Genomic DNA, 25,378 nt, shown 5'->3' with positions numbered 1-25,378 from the left:
TAACACCCAGCACCATAGCCGCGCTCACTGATATTTTACCGGGTCTGACAAACACTGATCCACTTGTAGCTCCGGAAGGACTAGAGCATTTCACCGAGCACGTCGAGACTTCCCTTCGTACAGCTTTAGACAAAGTTGCACCACTACGATATAAGAGAGCCACGGAGAGAAGAATAGCGCCATGGTACAATGAGCACACGTGTAGCCTCAAACGAGCCGCACGGATCCTGGAACGTAAATGGCGAAATATGAAGTTAGAAGTGTATAGACTATCATGGAAAAGCAGCCTTATTTAATATAAGCATGCCCTCCATATGGCAAAGTCCTTATACTTATCGGCCTTAATAGAAAAACATAAAAACAATTCAGGACTCCTTTTTAAAACTGTTTCCAGCCTTACGAGGAGTCATGAACAAAACAATTCTCTTATTCCACTAGAGTGTAGCAGTAACAATTTTATGAAATTCTTTAATGATAAGATTGATAAAATTAGGGAAAACATTAGTAGTGCTATCTCAGAGCCTGTCAACATGCCAATGCACCTTGACAGCTGTCTGGTCAGCTCTGATGCCCTGTTAGAGTCCTTCTCCCCAATTGGTCGTGAGGAGCTTATTTCACTGGTGAAATCTGCTAAACCCTCCACATGCATACTAGATGCTGTACCAACCCATCTACTTAAAGAATTACTGCACAGCAATGTAGAACCGTTGCTTACTATAATAAATTATTCTCTGAGCCTGGGCTACGTTCCCAGTTCATTTAAACTTGCAGTCATCAAGCCGCTAATTAAAAAACCTGGTCTTAACCCCCAAGAACTGTCCAACTATAGGCCAATTTCTAATCTGTCATTCATATCCAAAATTTTAGAGAAAGTAGTTTCTTCACAACTCTCTTCCTTCTTACAGACAGAACATGTCTTAGAGTTATTTCAGTCTGGATTTAGAGCTGAAACAGCACTGAAACAGCACTAACTAAAGTACTGAATGATCTCTTAATATCCTCTGATAAAGGACACATTTCGTTTCTCATACTGCTAGACCTCAGTGCTGCTTTTGACACCATTGATCACAATATTCTACTTAATAGACTGGAGACACTCATTGGCATAAGAGGTCAAGCACTCTCCTGGTTCAGGTCCTACCTGACAGATCGTTACCAATTTGTGCTAGTAAATAATGAATGCTCTGAGCATTCTAAAGTAAAGTATGGTGTCCCACAAGGATCTGTACTGGGCCCCATATTATTCTCATTATATATGCTACCACTGGGCACTATCATTCGTAGGCATGGTATTAGCTTCCATTGCTACGCAGATGATACTCGGTTGTATATATCTTCTAATCCAGATGATACCACCACAACTCTCAAGATTGAGAACTGCGTCCAGGATATTAAAAACTGGATGGCGTCTAATTTTCTTAAACTAAATTCTGACAAGACTGAGGTACTGATTCTTGGGCCTAAAGCTGTTAGAAGCAATTGGGCTGATATTCCCCTTGTAAGGTGTAGGGGCTTGGGGGCCCCCAGACGTTGAGATTTCTGGTGATCTGAGATGTTGATGCTGTCATCCAGCTGTGTCTTGGCATCACTCTATTTGTGACTATGACTTGACTGGAAAGCAATGTCTCAGTGAGCCCTCATGCCTGTGGTCACCTCTGAACCTCTCCCTTTAGTTATCCCTCTATAGATTAGTCTGCCGGAGCCACATGCTGATCACTGGCACGTGAGCTACGTACATTTAAATCAATGGTGGTTTAAATTCATGTCCACTCAGTCTGTATTATCTATCTTCTTGCATGGCTCTACCCAAGACTATTGGATACAGGCACCTGCAGGCACCTGGGGGATGGTCTGGCTGCCGGTGGATGTGCTGATACCGGGGTTCACCTGGGGAGTAACACTGCAGTCGGAGCCTACAATACCAGCATCACTGCTCCGACACGGAATGAAAGCCTGGCATTCATCAACAGACATTTACAGTGACAATATCAAAACCCAGAACTTTCAATTCTACCTTTTACCTAGTCTGATTGTGTGAATTATGTGTGACTTGTGTATTTGTGTGTTAACGGGCCGCCCAATGGAGGATGGGTTCCCTTTTGAGTCTTGGTTCTCCCGAGGTTTCTTCCTATTCCCCACCATCATAGGGAGTTTTTCCTCGCCACTGTCGCCTTTGGCTTGCTCATTAGGGTTCTGGACCCATAGTATTGTTAACCTTGTAAACCCTGTAAAGCTGCTTTGCGACAACTTGAGTTGTTAAAAGCGCTATACAAATAAACTTTGATTGATTGATTGACTTTGAAGTCCTTTGAACGTCTGGTATTATCCCACCTCAAGTCCATCAACAGGTCCGTAGATGATGCCATAAACCTGGCCCTCCACTTCATCCTGCAGCAGCTGGACTCCCCAGGAACCTACGTTAGGATCCTGTTTGTGGATTTCAGCTCTGCATTCAACACTATCCTTCCCACTCTGCTTCAGGACAAGCTCTCTCTGCTTAATGTGCCCGACTCCACCTGCAGGTGGATCACAGACTTCCTCACGGACCGAAGTCAGTGAGTACAGCTGGGGAAGACTGTCTCGAACACGCAGACTTTAAGCACAGGATCTCCCCAGGGCTGGTGACCCACGTTGGAATCTCACGTTGGTGACCCCTGCTGTATACAAACTGCTGCACCTCCATCCATGACTCTGTCAAATTGATTACGTTTGCGGACGACACCACCCTCATTGGACTCATCTCTGACGGTGATGAGTCTGCCTACAGGATGGAGGTGGACCAGCTGATGACCTGGTGCAGCAACAGCAACTTGGTGCTCAACGCACAGAAGACAGTGGAGATGATTGTGGACTTCAGGAAAGCCACAAGCCCCCTGTCCCCACTCATCCTTACCGACACCCCCATCACCACTGTGGACTATTACCGGTTCCTTGGTACCACCATCACCCAGGACCTCAAGTGGGAGCCGAACATCAGCTCCCTCATCAAGAAGGCCCAGCAGAGAATGTACTTTCTGCGGCAGCTGAGGAAAGCCAAACTGCCGGCCCAGCTGATGGTACAGTTCTACACGGCCATCATTGAGTCCATCCTCAGCTCCTCCATCACGGTGTGGTAAACCGGGGCCGCTGCCAGGGACAGACAAAGGCTGCAGCGCATCGTGCGCTCCGCGGAGAAGGTGATAGGCTGCAGCCTCCCATCTCTCCAAGAACTGTATGTCTCCAGGACTGTGGGGAGAGTGGATCAGATCATAGCAGATCCTTCTCACCCCGCACACGGACTATTCGATCCACTCCCCTCGGGCAGGAGGCTCCGGTCCATTCGGACCAGAACCTCCCGCCACAAGAATAGTTTCTTTCCCTCTGCCATTGGACTCAAGAACAGCACATAATCATGTTACTTATCCCGCACAACCTGCCTTCGTCACTTTACTTGGAATGCACTATTCCACATGCACTACTCCACATGCACTGCTGTACATAGTACTGTTGTTGCACATTCTGCCCCTGTATTTTTATGCCCTTTGTACTTTTATTCATCTTTTATTCACTTTATTCATTCTATTTATATTCCCTTATTATTACTTGTTTTTTGTTGCACCTTAATGACAAAACAAATTCCTAGTCTGCGAACCCTGTTCATTGACAATGGCAATAAAACTTTTTCTGATTCTGAGACATTTTTATAAATCAAATCGTTGAATCGTTGAATCGAAAATTGTTTTGAATCGAAAATAGATTTTTTAATTGAATCGTGGCCCCCAAAATCGGAATCGAATCGTGAGATAGTAAACGATTCCCACCCCTACTGCCTTCCTCTGCATACAATCACTGGTAAATGTTTTCATTAGTTTAATTACTCAAATAAAATTCCCACATTTCATTACAGACATTATATAACTTTTGCATTTTCTGTGCAGGTTCTCCCTTGGTAAGCTGATAAATATTACTCAATAAAAAGTTATGTCATAAATCATTGTGTCTTCATTTGGTTATCAACTTAGACTATCATGAAACCAATGTCCATACTTGTATTGTACATATGGTGGTGGAGGGCAGCTGAATGGCTGGGTGTTGTGTGCTTGCGTAAGCGTCACGGCTCCTCCGTGACAGAGGTCACATCATTAGAGAACGGCTGCTGGATACTGGGGTTCCTCAAATGGAGTGACCTGCACCTTCTCCAGACCTGAATCACATAGAAAACCAGCAGGATCTGCTGAGTCACCGTGTAGAGGCTCAAACTCTGAACCCCAGAACCTCAATGACCTGAGGGACCTTCAAGAAGAGTGAGATGTCTCAGCAGACAATACACCAATTTGGGAACAGCGTCAGTAATTGATGTAATTGATGCTCAAGGCCACGTGACAAGATATTGAGACTTTTGAGATATTGAGATCTTCTTTGTTGGGGTTCACACACCATTGCTGTTGGCTTTTGGTTCAATAAATAGTTTGAGATGAAATCACCATTGCATGCTTCTATTTAAATGCCTTACTTTATATTTACATTTTTTCAATTTAGCAATTGCTCTTATCCACAGAGACTTACAAAGTCACGTGCTTTGCATTTGTTCACAGAATTCATCCTAGAAAAAAATTTCAATAAGATTCTAAGCACACCAATAATAATAAATGAGAGAGAGAGAGAGAGAGAGAGAGAGAGAGAGAGAGAGAGAGAGAGAGAGAGAGAGAGAGAGAGAGAGAGAAAAATGGATTGGGAGAAAATTGATCATTTATACTAAATGTTTGGGTTTCACTATGATATTTTACTTTTGGTTTCATAAAATTAAAGTGAAACTACAATTACGTTTACATTACAGTTACATTTAGATTTTTCTCATCTGCAAATAATGATGCAACATGTGGTCCACATTACAGAACAGTCACATTACTAGGGTTTGACAGGAGGAAACGTCAGGGCTAAGGTCAAAACAAAGGACAAAGGACAGCACTGTAGTGGTGCAACCAGTGCAACTCTAATGGAATTCACCAATGATATAGACCACGTTTTCTATGTTTCTATGTTTCTGTCCAAAGTTGGCAAATCCTGTTGTGGTAATATATTCCATTTGTCCTCTTCGCAGTCTCCCAAGAGTTTTTTATCCTTAAGGTATATTAAGGCCGTTCACATGCATTCTAGCCCAGAATGTTTTGTACACAGAATGGGGTATGCCAACTACATGTGTGAAGTCTGTTTGGACTAACAGTAGTAATTTCTAAAGAAGACTTTCAGGCTCATAGAATTTCAAAAGACAAATTCCTTGCTTTACGGCTTTAGTATATACTGCCTATACAATTAATGATAAACAGACTGATCAGCAATGTTAAGTATAGCATAACTGTTAAATTTACCTTAAAATAACCAACGTTTCAAACTACAGAGAACAGCAAGCACTAAATTATGAACTGGAAACAAGTCAGAGAGGGAGAACGTTAGAGGTGTGCAGTGGTAAAACCTCATGAAATGTTCTAATAAAATTAGAAAGCAACACATTTTCAATACAAAAATGAAACAGTTAGGGTTAGTTAGGGTTAGCCTGCACACCATGCACACCAAATTTCCAGAGATACAGGATGTTTCAAACAGAGGTCATCAGCTTGACTTTGCTTGAAGCACTTTGATTTGATTGCACTGTTGATGAAGGAGCCCAGTTTCTCTGGATATATACAGTGCTGCTTGAAAGTTTGTGAACTACTTGAGTACCATGATTCTCTTATTTTATCATTACCAGTTTCTATATAAGAAATGTCAGGTTTATTTTCATCAATTCATTTTACTTGTTTTGAGGGAAACGTACAAGTTGCCAGAAAGATGCCACATGGAATCAGAGCATGCACAACAGTAAACGAACCACAGCTGCATTGGTAAAATCAATTACCAAGTACAAGGTATCGGAGGGTTGAGAGTGGAACCGGGACACACACCTCACTTTAGATGTCTACTTCACTGTTGCTGAAACTCTATTTACGATTTTTTGCCACTATACAGAATTTAACTATTTCTGCTGTTTAAAAAACTGTTGATTGATGTGAGGAACATGTTGGGGGCTTTAAACTTCTACCTACCACCTTAGCCCAGCGTGTTCGTTTGTGGGAAGGAGATAGCAGGAACCACCATACCAAAATTATAGCAATAACAAAAAGGCCTTTATTAAAACAGAGATATATCTCGGGAGAATCTCAGAGACACCAACACTACCTGTGCATCAGAGAATTCTCAAAGAGTATGATTAGACGCAGTCGTTATATACTGTTTTCTCCACCCCTCCGTTCACTCTTCTATACCTTACATGGTAATGTCATCCACACGTACCACACTTCTTCTTTCTGCACCCCCAACACTTTTCCCTGATAGACTTATGGTCCCTGCCGATGGACTGATAGGCCGGAAAGAGGCCACCATCCATGAAGATGCTGTAAATTCATATTTCCTCAACGTCGGCACAATCAGGCCTACACCTTCTGCTTTTTAGGTCTTACTCTACAGTGTGGTTTGCTCAACACCCTCTCCCTAGGGTTCACAGCTCGGACACATCTTAGACAGTGGTTACATTTCACTTCTATATTAAACAGTGGTTACATTTTACTTCTGTATTATGTTAAAAGAATACTGTATTATGTTATAGGAATACTGTATTATGTTAAAAGAATAAACAAAGCATGTGTTAATTGCTAAGCAAAAAACCCAAAATCACAACAAACGTTACAGGACTACAACAGCACATGGACTTAATGTTCTCTCTGAACTCTAACCCTTCCACAAGAAGAAGGCCATGCCCACCGACAACCATTTAGAAGGTCAGTTCTCCAAAAGGTTATGTAACCTTGATACAAAATGAAACATATATCCAAACCCTAACATCTAATCCTAACCCAATGAGGCCAGAACGCAGGAAAATGACATTTAATAAAAGGTTTCACACCTACATGTGCGTTTGTGCTCAACACATGCCTTACCCACATACCACTCTGCACACTTCACAAATCTCTTTGATTAGATACATGTTGCTAAGTGACGTTTTTAAAGTGCCAAGCCAGGAAGAGGCAATGATCCAGAACTTCAAAAATGTGATTTAAATGATCATTACAAAAACAATGATCATTACAAAAACAATTATCATTACAAAAACAATGCAGATTCTGTTTTTTGACAAGGAATAAAAATAAAATGAAAGAACAGAACTATTGTTGGTAGATACACTATTATCAATGTTGTATGCAACATGGTTAATTTCAGCAATTAATTAAAAGTCTGTTGTTTAAATTACTGACCACTGCTGGAGTGTCATTCACATCTCAAAAAACGAACGCTACAGAAAAAATTTAAATTTCATACTTACTCATATCCACCATTCAGAGAGGACAGTATCCAGGCCTTCTCGTTTAAAGATGTCAAATGTTTACAGTGCAGGAGCAGTGAGGTGATTTGTGTGACATGACATGAGTGACAAAGACCAGATTCAATATGAAACTGAAGGGACTGCAGGTTGGCCAAATAAACAAATGTTATAACTGCAGCCTCGTTGTATCATTTGTTAATATAATGCATAGGCGTTTGTGCACTATATTGCCAAAAATATTCGCTCACCTTCTTTGACTCTCATATGAGCTTAAGTGACATCCCATTCCTAATCCATAGGGTTCAATATGACGTTGGTCCACCCTTTGCAGCTAGAACTTCAACTCTTCTGGCAAGGCTGTCCACAAGGTTTAGGAGTGTGTTTATGGGGATTTTTGACCATTCTTCCAGAAGCACATTTGTGAGGTCACATACTGATGTTGGACGTGAAGGCCTGGCTCCCAGTCTCTGCTCTAATTCATACCAAAGTTGTTCTATCAGGTCAGGACTCTGTGTAGGCCAGTCAAGTTAATCCACACCAGACTCCGCCATCCATGTCTTTATGGACCTTGCTTTGTGTTCCTCTTCATGTTGGAAGAGGAAGGGGTCAGCTCCAAACTGTTCCCACAAAGTTGGGAGCATGGAATTGTCCAAAATGTCTTGGTATGCTGAAGCATTCAAACTTCCTTTCACTGGAACTAAGGGGCCAAGCCCAGCTCCTGAAAAACAACCCCACACCACAATCCCCCCCCCCAACCAAACTTTACACTTGGCACGGTGCAGTCAGACAAGTACCGTTCTCCTGGCAACCACTAAACACAAACTCGTCCATCAGATTGCCAGATGGAGAAGCGTGATTCGTCACTCCAGAGAACGCACCTGCACTGCTCTAGAGTCCAGTGGCGGTGTGCTTTACACCACTGCATCTGACGCTTTGCATTGCACTTGGTGATGTATGGCTTGGATCCAGCTGCTCGATCATGGAAACCCATTCAATGAAGCTCTCTGCGCACTGTTCTTAAGCTAATCTGAAGGCCACATGAAGTTTGGATGTCTGTAGTGACTCTGCAGAAAGTTGGTGACCTCTTCGCACTATGTGTTTCAGCATCCGCTGACCCGCTCCATCAGTTTACGTGTCCTACCACTTCATGGCTGAGTTGCTGTCGTTCCCAAACACTTCCATGTTCTTATAATACAGGTGATATTTAGGAGCGAGGAAGTTTCACGACTGGATTTGTTGCACAGGTGGCATCCTATCACAGTACCACGTTGGAATTCACTGAGCTCCTGAGAGCGACACATTCTTTCACAAATGTTTGTGAAAACAGTCTGCATCTCCTAGGTGCTTAATTTTATACCCCTGTGGTCATGGAAGTGATTGAAACACCTGATTCTGATCATTTGGATGGGTGAGTGAATACTTTTAGCAATATAGTGTATATGGATCATGTTTGATAAACTAATTACCAGTAATTATTTTTTAAAATATTCAATTTAAACATATGAAAAGCTTTATGCTAATAACTGACACAAATATACTTTTCACTTTTACTTATACCAATATACAGTATATTTGTTATTCAAGAGATACATTTAACTCATTCATATTTATTCACAAAGTTTACTGTTACACTGGTGCTAATCTAGGATGTCATTTTACACCAAAAGTATCCAGAAAAATAAGAGAAAAGGACCTAAATAAGCTGAATCGGTACGATTTGTGCAGGCGCTTCACCTTTACAGTCACCAGCCTCGTTACACCCCCACTATAAAAATGCTACTACTCCACTGAGTAACTTCACTGAAGTAATAGTAATAGTAATAGTAATAGTACTTGCTTGAATGCGTTTTGGGCTACTCAACACACTACATGCCAAAATAAGGCGGGAACAGCAATAAGAATGAACATTCACATTGTGAAAGCAGATTATGACAAGAAAATGGTCAATTAGTGCCAGTTCTTTGGTCTACACCCTCCCTCTGGAGTTTTTAGGATGTCGTGAGGAGATGTGGTAAAAGGACTCACAAATGGTCTGGCACCATCAGTTGATGAGAGGTTGCGTCAGAGGGAATGAGGTAAGGTTCCTGTCTGACTGCCAAGTATGAGAGAGCACAGTGCGGGGGAAGGAGCTGCTAGAATCACCTTCACTTATGAGACGTCTTTGTTTCTACATAGTGGGGGAAAAGGGCAGGGAAGTTAAAACCCTGGTCAGTTTGGACACAAATGGATCCCTAAGTGGATCTCAACCACGTCGCCAATAACATTTTTTAATGTTGTTTTGTAGATGAAGTACAGTTTATGGACCACTACATATAGTTTGGTATTCAGGGAAAATGGGCAATAGAGCATAAACAGTATTTTAAATGACAATCATTGTTACTGAAAGCTTTGACATTTATTGTTTTAGGTGTAAATTACGTTTATAGTAAGTTAAGCAAGTCTTTTAGGTTTTATATTATTGTACCTTGCTATTTAACCATTAACTCTCTAATAGGGCTGGGTGGTAGAAATGTTTACAAAGGTTTCTTTAAAAATTGTAATAAATAAATGCTATTCTAAAAAGATTACATTAAAAACACAAGAGCCAGCACTGCCCATGGCTTGATCTGATAGATCTACAGACAATTCCACTAGTATAGAATTGTACTTCCTTTAACATTATTACTTTAACATAAGCTTATATGCACAAGGTCTGACATATGTCAAAGTTTCTAGTTTTGATATTTCAAACTGTACAAGTTTAGTATTGCCACAGCTGTATCACAACTATAAAATTACATATACTTTTATGTAAACAGTTAACCTCTTCCAGAATCATTAGTGAACATCAAGACCATCCCCAAAACGAAAGCTCTGAAAGGAAACTTCATGATGGGACAAAATGAAAATTCCAAGGCCTTACTCTGACCTTTACAAACTGATTCCAGCCATTCTTCAACATGGTGACCAATTCAACAAACTCTTAGAAGCTGTATGTTTGGTCTGGATCTAGGCTCAGCATAAGGCTCAGCGTACAAGCTTCCCAGCGATCGCATCTCCTCTGGTTTGTGTCAGGCTCATGAAGCTGTTCTGAAGCTCAGCAGATGGACGTCAAGGAAGATTTACAGCACCATGCAAAAGGCCAAAAGGCTCTGGCCAGCAAATATGGCTAAAATCTGCACATTTTTTCAATTTATCTCTTATTGAATTAAGGGTTCAGACTCTTGGACGCTGCATAGCAAAAAATGGCCAGACCATGAGTGGAGCCATGTTTCTTGAAGCCATTACTCAAAAACATGATTAATTCTAAAAGCTGAAGTGAGGAAAGAGAGGTTTCAGATGGTGAAATCAAAGGCTTGGAGAGCAGGTTACAACAGAGTTGAACCATTTTATGGAATACTGAAGAGTTGCTGTAAAAGGCGAATTCACCTGACTGAATTACCAGTTACTCAGTTTTGCTTTAAACAACACCTGTAATACATCTCAACGTGACCTGCAGAGTTGACTTCTGCATGCATGTTTAGCAGATTCTTTGCCCAATCTTTGAAAGTAAAGTTGTTGGGTTAATTCTACCACTTAGCATTTAGCTCTCCAGAAAAAAGCTATTTTTTGGTGAAAAGGTCTTTTGGTACCAGTTGGAACAATATTTTTTATTAAGTTAGCTTCCCCAAGAGACTGGACAACCGGTCTATGTGACAACCCTGAATGTGACTTCTAGAACCACATGAGTAGATGCTGCGTCAGTGGATGCTGCGTTGCACAGATGCTGCGTCAGTAGAACGCCGCATCACTACAATGCCATGTCAGTAGAATGTTGCGTCAGTACAATGCCACGTCAGTAGAATGTCGCGTCAGTACAATGCCGTGTCAGTAGAATGCAGCGTCAGTAGAATGCAGCGTCAGTAGAATGCAGCGTCAGTAGAATGCAGCGTCAGTAGAATGCCGTGTCAGTAGAATGTCGCATCACTACAATCCCGTGTCAGTAGAATGCAGCGTCAGTACAATGCAGCGTCAGTACAATGCAGCGTCAGTACAATGCAGCGTCAGTACAATGCCGCGTCAGTAGAATGCCGCGTCAGTAGAATGCCGTGTCAGTAGAATGCCGTGTCTGCCTACGTTTGGAGTGGCTCTCTAGAGTCCTTCCTTTACTTTAAGAGAAAAGCCATTTCAAATATTTTAATCATTTCAAATTAAAGTTTTAACTTGAATCACATCAGAGAACAATCTGCACTGCTATGGCATGCTGAAGTTGAGACATAGAGACAAGAACAGTTGTGTTATAACCACCAATGAAACCCCTCTCTATGACTTTTGTCTATTCACAGATGGTTCAAACTGGAAGGTTCCTTAAATGTCACTTCACTTCACACTTCCATGACTTATCTGTAAACATTTAGCACAATGAGAATCATCACCCGTATTTTAAAACTCTGCGTTGCCCTCTGACTCCACACATACAGGCTGACGATGACAAAGCTGGGAAGCTTGAACGTAAAAGGGCATAAATAGGAGAACTTTCCAAAGGTTCAAAGAAACAAAAACTTGTAGAACTTTATTATTTCTTTATTTTTACTTCTTTCTGAAAGGGTGTGAGGATGAAAGATTGTGAAAAATCATCCATTAAATAGTCATTACAATACAATGTGGTCTGACAACTACTGACTCCACATTTTGGGGGTGGGGGGGGTGTAAAACTGTGGAACTAATACACAACACCTGTTTCCCTTCAGCATCCCCGTATATCAAATATACAAACAGTGACAGCTGGACTAGAGGCGGAGACAGTGAGGGCTGGGCAAATCAACAGACCAAACTGTGTGATGCCTGAGAGGCCAGGTCAAATAGCTGAGAGCAGAGTGAAAGGGTTAGGGGTTAGGGTTAATCATTATGTTTCCTCCATCATGCTTTACAGGTGCAGTGTGGGTTTAATATTCAGTAATATGCAATGTTTCATGTGCAGTAACTTCCAGTAATTCTGTGCACATTTACAAAATAGTTCAACTTTAGTCTTTAGTAGTGAAGAGGAACATTTACATGATCTTAGAGTTAGGGATTAGGGATTAGGGATAGGATTAAGGATTAGGGTTAACCCTAGGGTTAGGATTAGGGATAGGATTATGGGTTAGAGTTAACCCTAGGGTTAGGGATTAGGTGTTAGCCAAAACCTTATTAACAAAATACAAAACAAAACCCCACACTTTTAAATGCAATTGGATCTGTGTGAGTGGACCGCTCTTATTTTGGAAGGCTTTACTTGATGTCAATTCACCAAAACTACTCTATTAACACACTTGGTAGCCACTACATGGTATCTCATTAGGAACCATTCATGCAAAAGTCTAATGGCTAGATAATTCACCCTAACCCAGATAATTCAAACAGGTTCAAAAACCTACAAGCTCAACAAAAATGACTGACTAAACAAATAAATGTTATAAAAGAAATGTCCTCTAGTTCTTTATCATCTGAGCAATAATACTGTGGTTTCGTTTGTCATGCAATACAGTCTGGCGTGTAACTGCTAAAGGCTCAAAATATTTGCATTATGAATACATGAAGACCAGTTTCTAGAATTTGCACATAGGTATTCATGAATACATTTTTAAGCCAGAGATGTTAGCCATGTTGTCTAGCTACTTGTAAAATTATTGTAATGCTAGTGTTGCAGGTATTCTCTAGCCAACAAGAACATTGATAATGTGTGAACACACCATACTTCCTAAAAGGCTACACCCATCGTTTGGGCAGCGTTCAATCTGAATTCTACATCAAGTGGAAGGTTCAGTGTATAAAATCTTCCATATGGTTCTGCTACTACTTATGGCTACTTTAAACCCGCTGTTGTGTGGTTCTACTCTGATGTGTGGTTCTACTCTGGTGTGTGGTTCTACTCTGATGTGTGGTTCTACTCTGATGTGTGGTTCTACTCTGGTGTGTGGTTCTACTCTGGTGTGTGGTTCTACTCTGATGTGTGGTTCTACTCTGTTGTGTGGTTCTACTCTGATGTGTGGTTCTACTCTGTTGTGTGGTTCTACTCTGTTGTGTGGTTCTACTCTGATGTGTGATTCTACTCTGTTGTGTGGTTCTACTCTGTTGTGTGGTTCTACTCTGATCAGCGATTCTCATGAAAACCAGATTTAAAACGGTTCACACTTGAAAAAATTCAAAAGGCATTTGAATACAAAATTTCTTTTTGTTATGTAAGATTAGGGTTTGAACTTCTTAGAAACACTTTTTTTTTTTAATTATTATTATTATTTTTTGTATATTTTGCACCATTTTAGTCAGTCAGAGCACACAAATTCTCAGTACCGCAACATGATAACGCAGAACAGATATGGTTTAAAAGTGACACATTTGTTACTTTTTAAATAGATATTATTAACAGTTGTGCTAATATGTGTATATAACCCAGAAAATATTATGTTTATAAATTTCCCATTTTTTTCAATTTTATGATTTGTCTCATTACCGCAACAGATTTCACGATTCATGTCCTGTCTTTTCAGGATATTTAACTGAAAAATTACATGTATAATTACTTATTTAGTACAAATGACGTATGAAGAAATACAATTCATCCAAATACCATTATAAACTAGAATTTGTTTTATAACAGTAAAATAATGAGTAAATAAATGTGTGTTGCGGTAAAGAGAATGGTGTTTCGGAAAAGAGAGTCAATGTTTCGGTAATGAGAGTTTTGTATGTAGTAGTAATATTGAACAAAATGTGGCATTTGCTATTGAAAATTCTTAGTAAGTTTTTTTTTTGTGTCCCACCTCCACCCCCCATCTTTGGAGGACAAATTTGTTTTTATGTACAGATCAAATGACAACAATTCTGTATAATACAGTGCAATAGTGATAACAATAATTGGGGTTAGGTGGACCATAAGAAGATAGAATATAGAAAAGAGGAGAAGAGAAAAGAGGGGGAGAGAAAATAAATAGGGAAAAGACAGAAGGGTAGGCAAAATAACAAAACAACCAGCTCAAATGACCACTGCAAAGAAGAGCAGAAAGTATACCCAAGACATATAGCACAAATGACTGTGATGTATGTGTATGTGTGAGTGTGTGTGTTTGTTAGTGCAACATAGGATAAATGTACGGAATGCACTTACTAGCGAGGGTAGAAAGCTGCGACAACACTCCCCCAGAGACCAGAGGCAGGCAGAGAAAGACCTGGGAATCCCACCCACCCACGGCCCCCCAGGATCAGTGGAGTTCCAGGGCCGCACTTCCCAGTGACCCCCGCATGCCCCGCACACTGGGATGGGAGGGGGAGACCCCGGAGAGCAACCCCCCAACCAAGGAGCGCAGGCCCAAGGGAAGCAGAGGAAACAGAGCCCCCCCCCCCCCCCCCCCTCCCAGGATGCCCCCCTCCCCACCATGGGCCAGTAGCAAGGCCCCAGCGCCACACGCCCCTGAGAGCCACCCATCACCCGGCAGGGCCCCCCTCCCACCGAGGAGCCCCGAGCCGCCCCGGACCACAACCGCCCAGGGGAGCGGGCCAACCGCCACACCGGAGCACCAAGCCAGGCCCCGAAACCCCAAGGCGTCCCCCATCTGGGTGGGAGAAGTAACCACATGGGAGCAGCCGGGAGAGGACCGGGCATGACAAGCCCCAACCCAGAACCAGCCGTCCTCACTCATACACTCAAACTCATTTACATTCACCCCCATATATACACCCTTACATACATATACACACCCCCTTATATACACCCTCATTATATATTCACATACACACAACCAGATACACACACATACACACACACCCTCATATATAGACCCTCACACATATATACACCTACACGCACATGTACATCCATACATGTACACCCCCCCCCCCCCAACACTCATTCTCATTCATCTACCTATACAAAAAGAGACAAGGACAAAGACACACATTCATCCAAACTAACACACCCTCCGTGGGGCAAATGGCTGGACCAGTTAAATATGGTGCAGTTAAAATTGAGGGGACATGTGCTGGGAAAAACGTGGACAAAGCCCCGGGCCACTGGCCAGTGTTTGTCCACACCGTCCCCTCAAAAGCCTTGGAGTTCATTATATGTGTGCATGTGTGAGCGCACATCTGCCTCAGCCTCATGTACACGCCCGTCTTTCACAGTTGTCTCCACCTGTGTGTGTGTTTTCCTATTATCTCCCCGTCACCGAACCTCTCTCTCTCTTTCCGTCTGTACTCCTCAAGTAGCTCAGGATTGTTGTAGATTTTCTCTCTGAACTTAGCCAGCCTAGTTTTTGCGAGTGCAGTTTTATAATGAATAGATTCTTTTCTGGAAGGAAATAACATTGCAGGGTTGCCAACTCTCACGCATTGAGCATGAGACACACGCATTTGACTGTCTTTACACGCTCGGCGATATAATACGGCGATATAATCCCCCCCCCCCCTTAACAATTTACACTCGCCACCTACACCCCTCCAGGTTCAAATCTCATTCCAAGTGATCTTGAAAAGTTGGCAACCCTGACATTGCATCTTATAAGTAATAGATAAGTTATATATATATATAAGTAAATAAAGGCTTTTTTGTGAAACAATATATATATATATATATATATATATATATATATATATATATATATATATATATATATATTACTTAAAACATTCATTTCTCATTACCGCAATAGTGAATCTCTCCACCGCAACAGGTCTTAAATTGTTGCGGTGTATGAGAAGGCTGTTGCGGAGTATGAGTGACCTTAACCTTCTTTGATCTCTGTGGGGCCACTATGATGCCTAGCTAAACTTTTGTTAGCTTTTTGTATTTAGATTTCAAAAACCTTTAAAATTCCCTAAACTCAACAAAAATAAAAAAATTTAAACATAGAAAACTTGCTGTTTCGGTAATGAGAAACAAAAAGTTGTGTATGCTTGCTGACAACCAAGTTTTTAACATTTATCTGGAGAGGTATAAAATGAAGGGCTTACTTGGTAGTCATCTTGGGTGTTACAGTAAAAGGTGTTCCCCTCCTCAAAATGGCTGGTTTTTTTCTGTTCCTTGTGGTCTTAAATGGTGCTTGAAAATTGTTGCGGAGGCTGAGAACATTGGCTGTGACCAAAGTTCTTTTTCTAAATATTTTCTTTTCTTTTACCAATGAATTCCAAGTAATACATTTTTATTGACTGTAACAATTTACTTTATGAGATACATTTAAGTTTTTTATTATTTATTTATTTTAAATATAAAAATCGTATAGTTGAAGAGCCGAGATTCAGCAATGGACGCGTTGCGGTACTGAGAATTTCACACTAAATTATAAAAAATATATAATTTAAAATATTACAATGTCTTCTTTTAATCACTTCCAATATAGCCTATGATGAGATGTTTATGAACCAGTGTTTCCCAAATTGATAGGATTTACCTGTTCATCACAATCCTTAATGCCACCTCATATGTCTGATTTCATGAGAATCACCCTGATGTGTGGTTCTACTCTGTTGTGTGGTTCTACTCTGTTGTGTGGTTCTACTCTGATGTGTGGTTCTACTCTGATGTGTGGTTCTACTCTGATGTGTGATTCTACTCTGTTGTGTGGTTCTACTCTGATGTGTGGTTCTACTCTGTTGTGTGGTTCTACTCTGATGTGTGGTTCTACTCTGTTGTGTGGTTCTACTCTGTTGTGTGGTTCTACTCTGTTGTGTGATTCTACTCTGTTGTGTGGTTCTACTCTGATGTGTGATTCTACTCTGTTGTGTGGTTCTACTCTGTTGTGTGGTTCTACTCTGATGTGTGATTCTACTCTGTTGTGTGGTTCTACTCTGTTGTGTGGTTCTACTCTGTTGTGTGGTTCTACTCTGATGTGTGGTTCTACTCTGTTGTGTGGTTCTACTCTGATGTGTGGTTCTACTCTGTTGTGTGGTTCTACTCTGATGTGTGGTTCTACTCTGTTGTGTGGTTCTACTCTGTTGTGTGGTTCTACTCTGATGTGTGGTTCTACTCTGGTGTGTGGTTCTACTCTGATGTGTGGTTCTACTCTGTTGTGTGGTTCTGTTGTGTGGTTCTACTCTGTTGTGTGGTTCTACTCTGTTGTGTGGTTCTACTCTGATGTGTGGTTCTACTCTGATGTGTGGTTCTACTCTGTTGTGTGGTTCTACTCTGATGTGTGGTTCTACTCTGTTGTGTGGTTCTACTCTGATGTGTGGTTCTACTCTGATGTGTGGTTCTACTCTGTTGTGTGGTTCTGAATAGAAGAGACACAGTTTGAATGAATGTTCAGTTTATATAGCACCTTTCAAGATACCCAAGGTCACTTTACAGTTTTAACACAGGTACAAGTCTTACACCAATCACACACCGGCGACAATAGGTGACACAGTTTCACACACAGCGTTCTCTCAACCGGGATCCACACCCCCTGGGGGACTGAATGGGGTGCAGGAAGGGGAGAGAGGACAGACCCTAGTGACAGAGCACCATCCACCACTGGGCATACAAACACACACACATTCATACACACACACTCACACAACTGCTTTTATTGAACAGAGAGACACAGACACACAGTCAGGGAGAATTTGTCAGGGAATCAGGGAATGCCAATTTACCTAAACTCCATGTTTTTGGACTGTGGAAGGAAACCGGAGACCTCGGAGGAAACCCACACAGACACGGGGAGAACATGGAAACTCCACTCAGATAGGGACTTGAACCCAAGACCCCAATGCTGAGAGGCAAACGTGCTAACCACCAAGACACCATGTTGCTGTGTTTAAAGAACAATTAGACTTGCCTACGCTTGTCTAAGCTTTAGACAGAAAATCCACTATTGTAGGCCATTTAAAGTCAAATGTGCATATTTTATATAAAACACTGTAGAATGTGGGAATATGATCTAATTTAATATTAAAGAGTAAAGCGCTTCCTATTGTCTTCCTATTACAGTATGACTAATGGGTGACATAGTGCTCGCAATATAAATTATGAAATCGTCATGCTTATATCTTTCTCAAACAAGCCACAACTGCAAATGACATTTGACTTTTGAGAAAAATCTCAGAGCCCAAAGCTAAGAGTGGGGTTAGTGTTAGGATTAAGTAGGAAGCATTTTCGTTAGCATGTTTTATTGAAGGCAGTTTCATTATTGGGATAGAAAGAGAACATTCATACTTATGAAACTACATATACAAATGGATATGTGAAAACACGGGAAAAAGACCAAGAATGTGGAGAGATTATAGTTCAGTATTTAACAGTAATCATTATGGAGAAATTAAAGTATTTCAAAATATGTAAAGCCCAAGAATCACCATGGTAACATATTTTGCCTCTCGTGTTCACTCTTCCTAAATCTAGTGCTGGAAAGCATAAACTCAGCTGCATTTTAGCAAGTTGCCGCCCCCTAGTGAATCACCAGAAAATTCTAAGAGTAATGTTCTATGGTTTTCATCAGTTAAACACTGACATAAATATAATGGTTTAGAGAAAATGTTTTTTTTTGTCCTGTAAAATTATCTTGACTAATCACTGTGCAATAAACTAATATTTGCAATTACAGCATTAAAACCACAGACTAAGACAGAATAGTATATCCAAGTTTAACTTAACTTTACAAAATTTGACTCAAGTATCTGTGAGAATTCCAACTCCTCTTTTAATTGAATTTAAGTATTTTATCACACACTGCCGGGGTCAGTGATGCACGGCTGAAAAATCACTCGCTTATGAAACTCGCGTTCTTGAAATTTGTGAGCACGGAGAACATGCCTGAACCTGCTTTTGAAGACCATCCAAGCTACACCACATGATCTTGGTCCTGCAACTGCTGACACAGATGAAATAAATGAATTAATCACCAAGGTACTCAGGTGCTGGAAAACAAAGGCGAGCTGATCCAGAACAATGGCTGATCCAGAGCAATGGTAAAATTCATTTCTAGAGCTATAAATTGAACTGCGTGGATGGCTCTGAACCTTTCATTAACCTTTCATGTTTTTTGTAACTGCACTTCTAAAAGTACCAGGACTCTCAAGCACTAAACTGCTTCCAAAATGTGGACAGAACCCAACACAAAATAATAATGCTCTCTGCCAAACACAGAGGAGTTTTCTTTGCCTCCAATAATAATAAAGGGTCCTTTCTTAATGTACCTGCAGTGACTAGATGACCGATAATAAATATTGGTTAAAGTTAGCAAAATAATCATTCATATTCTGCTAAGATGATAAAGATATACACATATTTCCTCCCGTGAGACTCCCTTGAAGTCATAGATCTTCAATGGGTTCATGTCCAACACTGTGTAAATGTATTATTGAAACGTGCACACACACACACACACGCACACACGCACACACGCACACACACACGCGCGCACACACACACACACACACACACACACGGTTAGTTCACCCAGTCCTGTCATAAAGACACATTCTCCAAAAACCTAAATACATTCCCCAAACTACAATTCAACTCCTGTAACAATGATGTTTTCCATTTGTTTATTAAGTTCCCCTGAACACTCCCAGGATTGTTACCCACACATGAATTAGGCCTAGTCCTAGTCTTACTCCTGGATTAAAACACAGTACCAATAGACACCATGCTGAATGGCACAGCATTCAAATAGAGAATCCCTTGATGGGTCATTTCAAGGCTCAAAATGTTTTTGTTTCTAAATGATGGCATCCCAAGATCCCAAATGAAGCATTTCTTTACAGTGCATACTGCCAACTGCTTGGCATATCAGAAATGTTCACATTGGAGAGTGGATGTGTGTCAGAACAAGACAAATTACTTCATCAATCTGTATGCCAACCTTCACTTTTTAATGAAAATATGCGCCGTGTGTGCATTTGAGGCCGTGAAAAAAAAACTTAAATGGAAAAAACTTACAACATTTGGTAGACAGGCGATTTACACAATTTGTAGGCTACAGTAGTATTATAACTATCAAATGTCAATTATAAAACTAATAATAATAATAATGCCAAGGACTGCTCCATAACACCGTGGTCAGGGAAAGTGCACAACTGGAACATAAACTGGCAGGCTGACACATATCCATCGTATTCCTGCACAGTGATGTCCCTCAAACCACAGCGAACCACAGAGGACCACAGCTGACCACAGAGAACCACAGCGGACCACAGAGAACCACAGCGGACCACAGAGAACCACTGAGAACCACAGCGGACCACAGAGAACCACAGCGGACCACAGAGAACCACTGAGAACCACAGCGGACCACAGCGGACCACAGAGAACCACTGAGAACCACAGCGGACCACAGCGGACCACAGAGAACCACAGCCGCTCAGCGCTCAAACACAGTCTCGTCCCAGACAGCTGCGCGAATACAACACAGCGGCGTATCACAGTCCGGCTATGCTACATCACAGTCTCATCTCATTTATTAGTTGTTGAGCTACAAATCTCTCTGCGCAACACATTATCCTGAAGTTGTTTTAGCGGAGTCTGCTGGTGGCTGTAATATTTGGATACAAACTATGAAGGGTGAATATTGCATGGGCAGAAATAACTGTTCGCTTAATGGTTAAAGGAGTTACTGCGCCACCTGTGTTTAAATGATCAGAATAATCATGGAAAGGCTGTGGTATCTTACCTCGCTTACACGGCAGAAAGATCCCGAAAATTGGCCTTGGCCAGTTGTGCTGGAGCGTTTTGCAGCCGAGCGGAGCTGCTCAACATTACAGGAAGTCAGAGGAGGTTCATGCGGCGCAAACCGTCGAGATCTGCGCAGATTCTCCCAGTACATTAACAGCGCTGATACTGGGACACAGTGATAATGCACCACATGTGAAAACTCTCCTTATCCTATTATAAAGTGATTTAATACACCAGTAATATAGGGCAGTAACCACCACCACCCCCTACACACACAGACTGAGAGAGAGATACAGAAAAACAAATTATTATAAATTCGGCAAACACTTTATATTTATATGGAAAATTATCTGTGGTTGTTATAATTCGTGTACATGGACGTAATTTTGTAATAAAAAGTGGGGGGACATGGATCAACGCTATTTAAATATTTGGTTTTAACCGTAAAAAGTGGGGGGACTTTTGAAAAAGTGGGGGGGACATATTCGTGTATGTGGTAAGTTGACGAGGAAAGTTGTCGGACTGTCAGGACATTTGTTCTGTATAACTACTCGAATCACACAGGTTTGTTTTCCCAGCAAGGAAAAAAATTATAAATGCAGATGGGACAAAGAAACAAAGCGAGGTGACCCGAGATGGAGGGGGGTTTACTTACACATCACCTATGAGAGGGGCGATTGAAATTGTCCGTGTGGATACTTATCGCATTTGTACAAACTGGCCTAGCAACTAACTTTTTTATTTATTACATAAAACGTATATATAAATATGTGGAACAGGTTGTGAGGATCTGTATTTGTTTTTTATGTGTATTTGTATTGTATTTTTGTATTTATGTGTATTAAGATGTGTATTTGTATTGTATTTTTGTATTTATGTGTATTAAGATGTGTATTTGTTTTTATTCCTTTTAAGTAACAGAGGACCTATTGAAGATTAACAAAAAATATGCACATTTAACTGTTAATTTGCCAGAACTATTTATAGAGAGGAGAAACTGCAAGATGTAGTATAGAAAACGCCTCTGTACGTACCAGTTCTCACGTTTCAAATTCCTAAGGGATACATTTGGATGTGAGAAAATTACATTCTAGCAGATTTATAAGTCTGTTCAAAAAGGCCCTGAAAACACCTGGTTCAGATATACTGGGAGTTTAGTATGAGCAAAAGCATGGACTCTAGAAGAGTGTGGTTCTAGATTCATTTCTAAAGGTCTAGAGTGCCACACCTGATTCAACTTCATGAAAGGATGCCTTATATACATTAGGATGTATTCAAATCTAAAATAGGTTCATTTGATAAATGTAGAATTTTAAGTTACCTGAAACACTTTTGTTTTATTACATTTATAAATGTCCATTATCTTTTGGGATAAGAATTAATGTTTATTTAAACAAAGGATTGTTTCCATACTTTTGCCATGTATATCCTGTACAATGTTTGTTCGGCTAAAAGTGCCGTTGGTGCCCTTTAGAGACAAATTAAAAATTGTGCCAAAGAAAACTGCATATATTAGCACCAATATCCCAGAGAAACATTGTTCCCTTTAGATCCAGAACTTAAATTATACAATGATTAATGGTAGAGACAGGGGGAAAGATTCCTTTTGACATGTTTGTTTTAATAAAACTCTGATGAAACAAACATTGACAAGCATAGATACATTTGAGACTCATTCCATGTCACTGTGGTTCAGTCGCACCCACCGCTGACCACTGCGTCAGAAGACACAGAGTCAAAGACATTGTAAAAGCACATATTGAATGCAAAGAAAAGTGTAGCAATATTTGTAACAGTCGTGTTCAAATATGGTCTTGGACTCAATTCCAGAAACATTGTGTTATTGTTCTTTAACTATTCCATACATGTGGTGCTGATTTGGACTAAATGTATTTCTAGCAGTGAAACTCGGGGCAACAAAATAAAAAATATTTCACTAAATATTTAACTGATTTTTTTCATTCCTGAAATATTTGGCTTTTGTAATCGATTTACAAACATGACAAATGGCTTAGTTTAAAAATCAAAAGTTCTTAATTCCCCTTAAGATACTTTAACTTCTGTTTTTAAGCATTACCATTTCTCTACCTTTTTACCTAATTAAACAATTTGACAATAACTTCAATCAACACAGTATCACAACTTCAATTCATTCTATGAGAACTGGATACAAAATAAAAGTTTATAGATAACCAGCTTAGCCATCAATATGAACCATCCATCATGTCTGTAAATAACCATTTGAAAAGACAAAACAGCTTGTTAAACATTTCATTAATATTAAGAGTATGTTGCACTACAGATATTTCGTTGTCGTTTTGGTTTCGTGTTTAAGACTAGACGCGAGTGTGGTTCACATCTAGGGCACACACATGACATTACTGAGACATGGTTTATTCATGAGATTTCTAAAGTCCTATTTTTGTTTGCTGCAAATTTACATTTTTCTTTGCCTCCAATGAATATTTTTGACAAATACCCAATGATGCCTTTATATATTCCTGTGGCTTTGAGCTTTAGGATGAATGGTGGCGAAAACCTCTTATCTTTAGGTTGACATGGAATTTCCCATAATAAAAATGCAGCGAATTCTACTTAAATATCAATAAAAGATATAAAAATACTGAGCTATTATAGAAATTATTGAAATTCTGCTTCATACAACAGCTGGTGAATTTTCAATTTGACAGCACTCTTTTTGGCATATGGCAACCTCCGCAAATACGGCAGCAAGCTGAAGAGGAACATCTCGTCCTCCAAGTCCTCTGGTCCCTCCATCTGCCATTTCCTCTTTCGCCCAGGTCCTTGAGAGCCAGATGGGGGATAATGTGAAGACCCATCTAGCATGCTGTGTTCTCCTTCAATCTCATGGACAACAAAGGAAGAGTTTCCATCCACTGTTCGCTCCTCTTCCTTGTCTTCTTCATCCCTCTCATCTTCTTGGTCCTCAGCAGACAGACTTGGCTGTGAGGAGCGGGACTGTATGAACGGTGTGAGGAACGACATTTGCCAGCTGTATTTCCAGCTCCGGTGAGTGGTTCCTGACGCTCTCCTGCGCTGTTCTGAACGCTTGTCTTTGATGAACATGTCCCGCAAACTTTTCCATTTCCGGCGACAGTCCTCTTCTATTCAAAAGAAAAATCACACAGAGGAATGAAGGATAAATGAATTGACAATGTTTAAAACTGTAGACTGGCTCACTGTTACCAAGCTGTAACAATTAAAAAGAGAAAAGTAGTAAATGCAAATCAATAGTTAGTAACTAACGGAAAATGGTGGTTTTGTCCACTACACTGTCCACGGACGAGCACAACTCAACACCGTCCACGGACGAGCACAACTCAACACCGTCCACGGACGAGCACAACTCAACACCGTCCACGGACGAGCACAACTCAACACCGTCCACGGACGAGCACAACTCAACACCGTCCATGATGAGCACAACTCAACAACGTCCATGATGAGCACAACTCAACACCGTCCATGATGAGCACAACTCAACACCGTCCATGATGAGCACAACTCAACACCGTCCATGATGAGCACAACTCAACACCGTCCATGATGAACACAACTCAACACCGTCCATGATGAACACAACTCAACACCGTCCATGATGAACACAACTCAACACCGTCCATGATGAACACAACTCAACACCGTCCATGATGAACACAACTCAACACCGTCCATGATGAACACAACTCAACACCGTCCATGATGAACACAACTCAACACCGTCCATGATGAACACAACTCAACACCGTCCATCACGCGGACTTGTGTTTGCAAACTGGCTTCAAAACCGGTACAACTTCTGTTAGCATAACTACAGTAGCTAGCTAACATGCTAATTAGCTAACTCATCCTATAGAAATAGCCTAAAGTTAAAAAGATTCGCATATTGCGGATGTGTAGCCATGATAACGGTGAGAACTGACCCACACTACGCCGCACCTACACGGCTGGATGTGGAATATTACACGATGGTAAATTGGTAGCTAAGCTAAGCTAAGCTAACGTTAGCCAGGGCAGCGCAGCCTTCACACTTACCAGGTATTTCAACTTGCAAACTCACAGCTCTCCACGCCTTCGCTTTTCTGTCTGCGTCTTTGTATGAATTTAGAGTAGAATTGTACAACTCCGGATAATCAGCAACCGCTGCTATTAATCTTTCCTCCATTGTTATTATTGGTCGACTAGCCTGTAACAACCCAGCCCGCTAGCTTGTTTGCTAGCTAGCTAATCTATTGCGCATGCGTGCGCATTATTTTTACGCACGTTTGAGGCAGGGTCAAGAAACGATTTATGCCAAAGGGCAGACGATGTTTTATAATGAAAATATCAGAAAGCAAAATTCATGCATTTGGAATGTTAGCATTTAATCTGATATATTTAGATGCATTTTAGAATTATATTTATATAATTTATATTATATTTATATAAGTATA

The 25,378-nt window shown here is 40.8% G+C and overlaps 2 protein-coding genes across 3 annotated transcripts in view; both read right to left on the bottom strand.

Moving 5' to 3' along the window:
* The window catches only part of disp1 (dispatched homolog 1 (Drosophila)), a 56,257-nt gene extending 35,183 nt beyond the window's left edge, over positions 1-21,074 (bottom strand). Inside the window, exon 1 of one of the 2 annotated variants that reach the window (XM_076988237.1) lies at positions 20,923-21,074. Coding sequence is in view for 1 of the 2 variants with exons in the window: in XM_076988234.1 (XP_076844349.1) it covers positions 7,585-7,622 (38 nt within the window). In the remaining variant the exon portion in view is untranslated. Of the gene's footprint in view, positions 1-7,584; positions 7,636-20,922 lie in introns of those variants that run through there. The other variant, XM_076988234.1, reaches the window with a different exon arrangement.
* Positions 21,075-22,524: 1,450 nt separating this feature from the next.
* On the bottom strand, positions 22,525-25,235 carry LOC143489257 (uncharacterized). Its single transcript, XM_076988148.1, has 2 exons — positions 24,981-25,235; positions 22,525-24,049 (listed from the first exon to the last, which is right to left on the bottom strand). The coding sequence occupies exons 1-2, from the start codon at positions 25,108-25,110 to the stop codon at positions 23,565-23,567; spliced, it is 615 nt and encodes a 204-aa protein (XP_076844263.1). The 5' UTR covers positions 25,111-25,235; the 3' UTR covers positions 22,525-23,564.
* Positions 25,236-25,378: the final 143 nt, after the last annotated feature.

The sequence above is a fragment of the Brachyhypopomus gauderio genome, unplaced genomic scaffold (assembly GCF_052324685.1).
Source record: "Brachyhypopomus gauderio isolate BG-103 unplaced genomic scaffold, BGAUD_0.2 sc60, whole genome shotgun sequence".
In the NCBI taxonomy this organism is placed as follows: Eukaryota; Metazoa; Chordata; class Actinopteri; order Gymnotiformes; family Hypopomidae; genus Brachyhypopomus; species Brachyhypopomus gauderio.
Note: the sequence above shows the minus strand (reverse complement) of the source record. Positions and strands in the feature narration are given on the sequence as shown.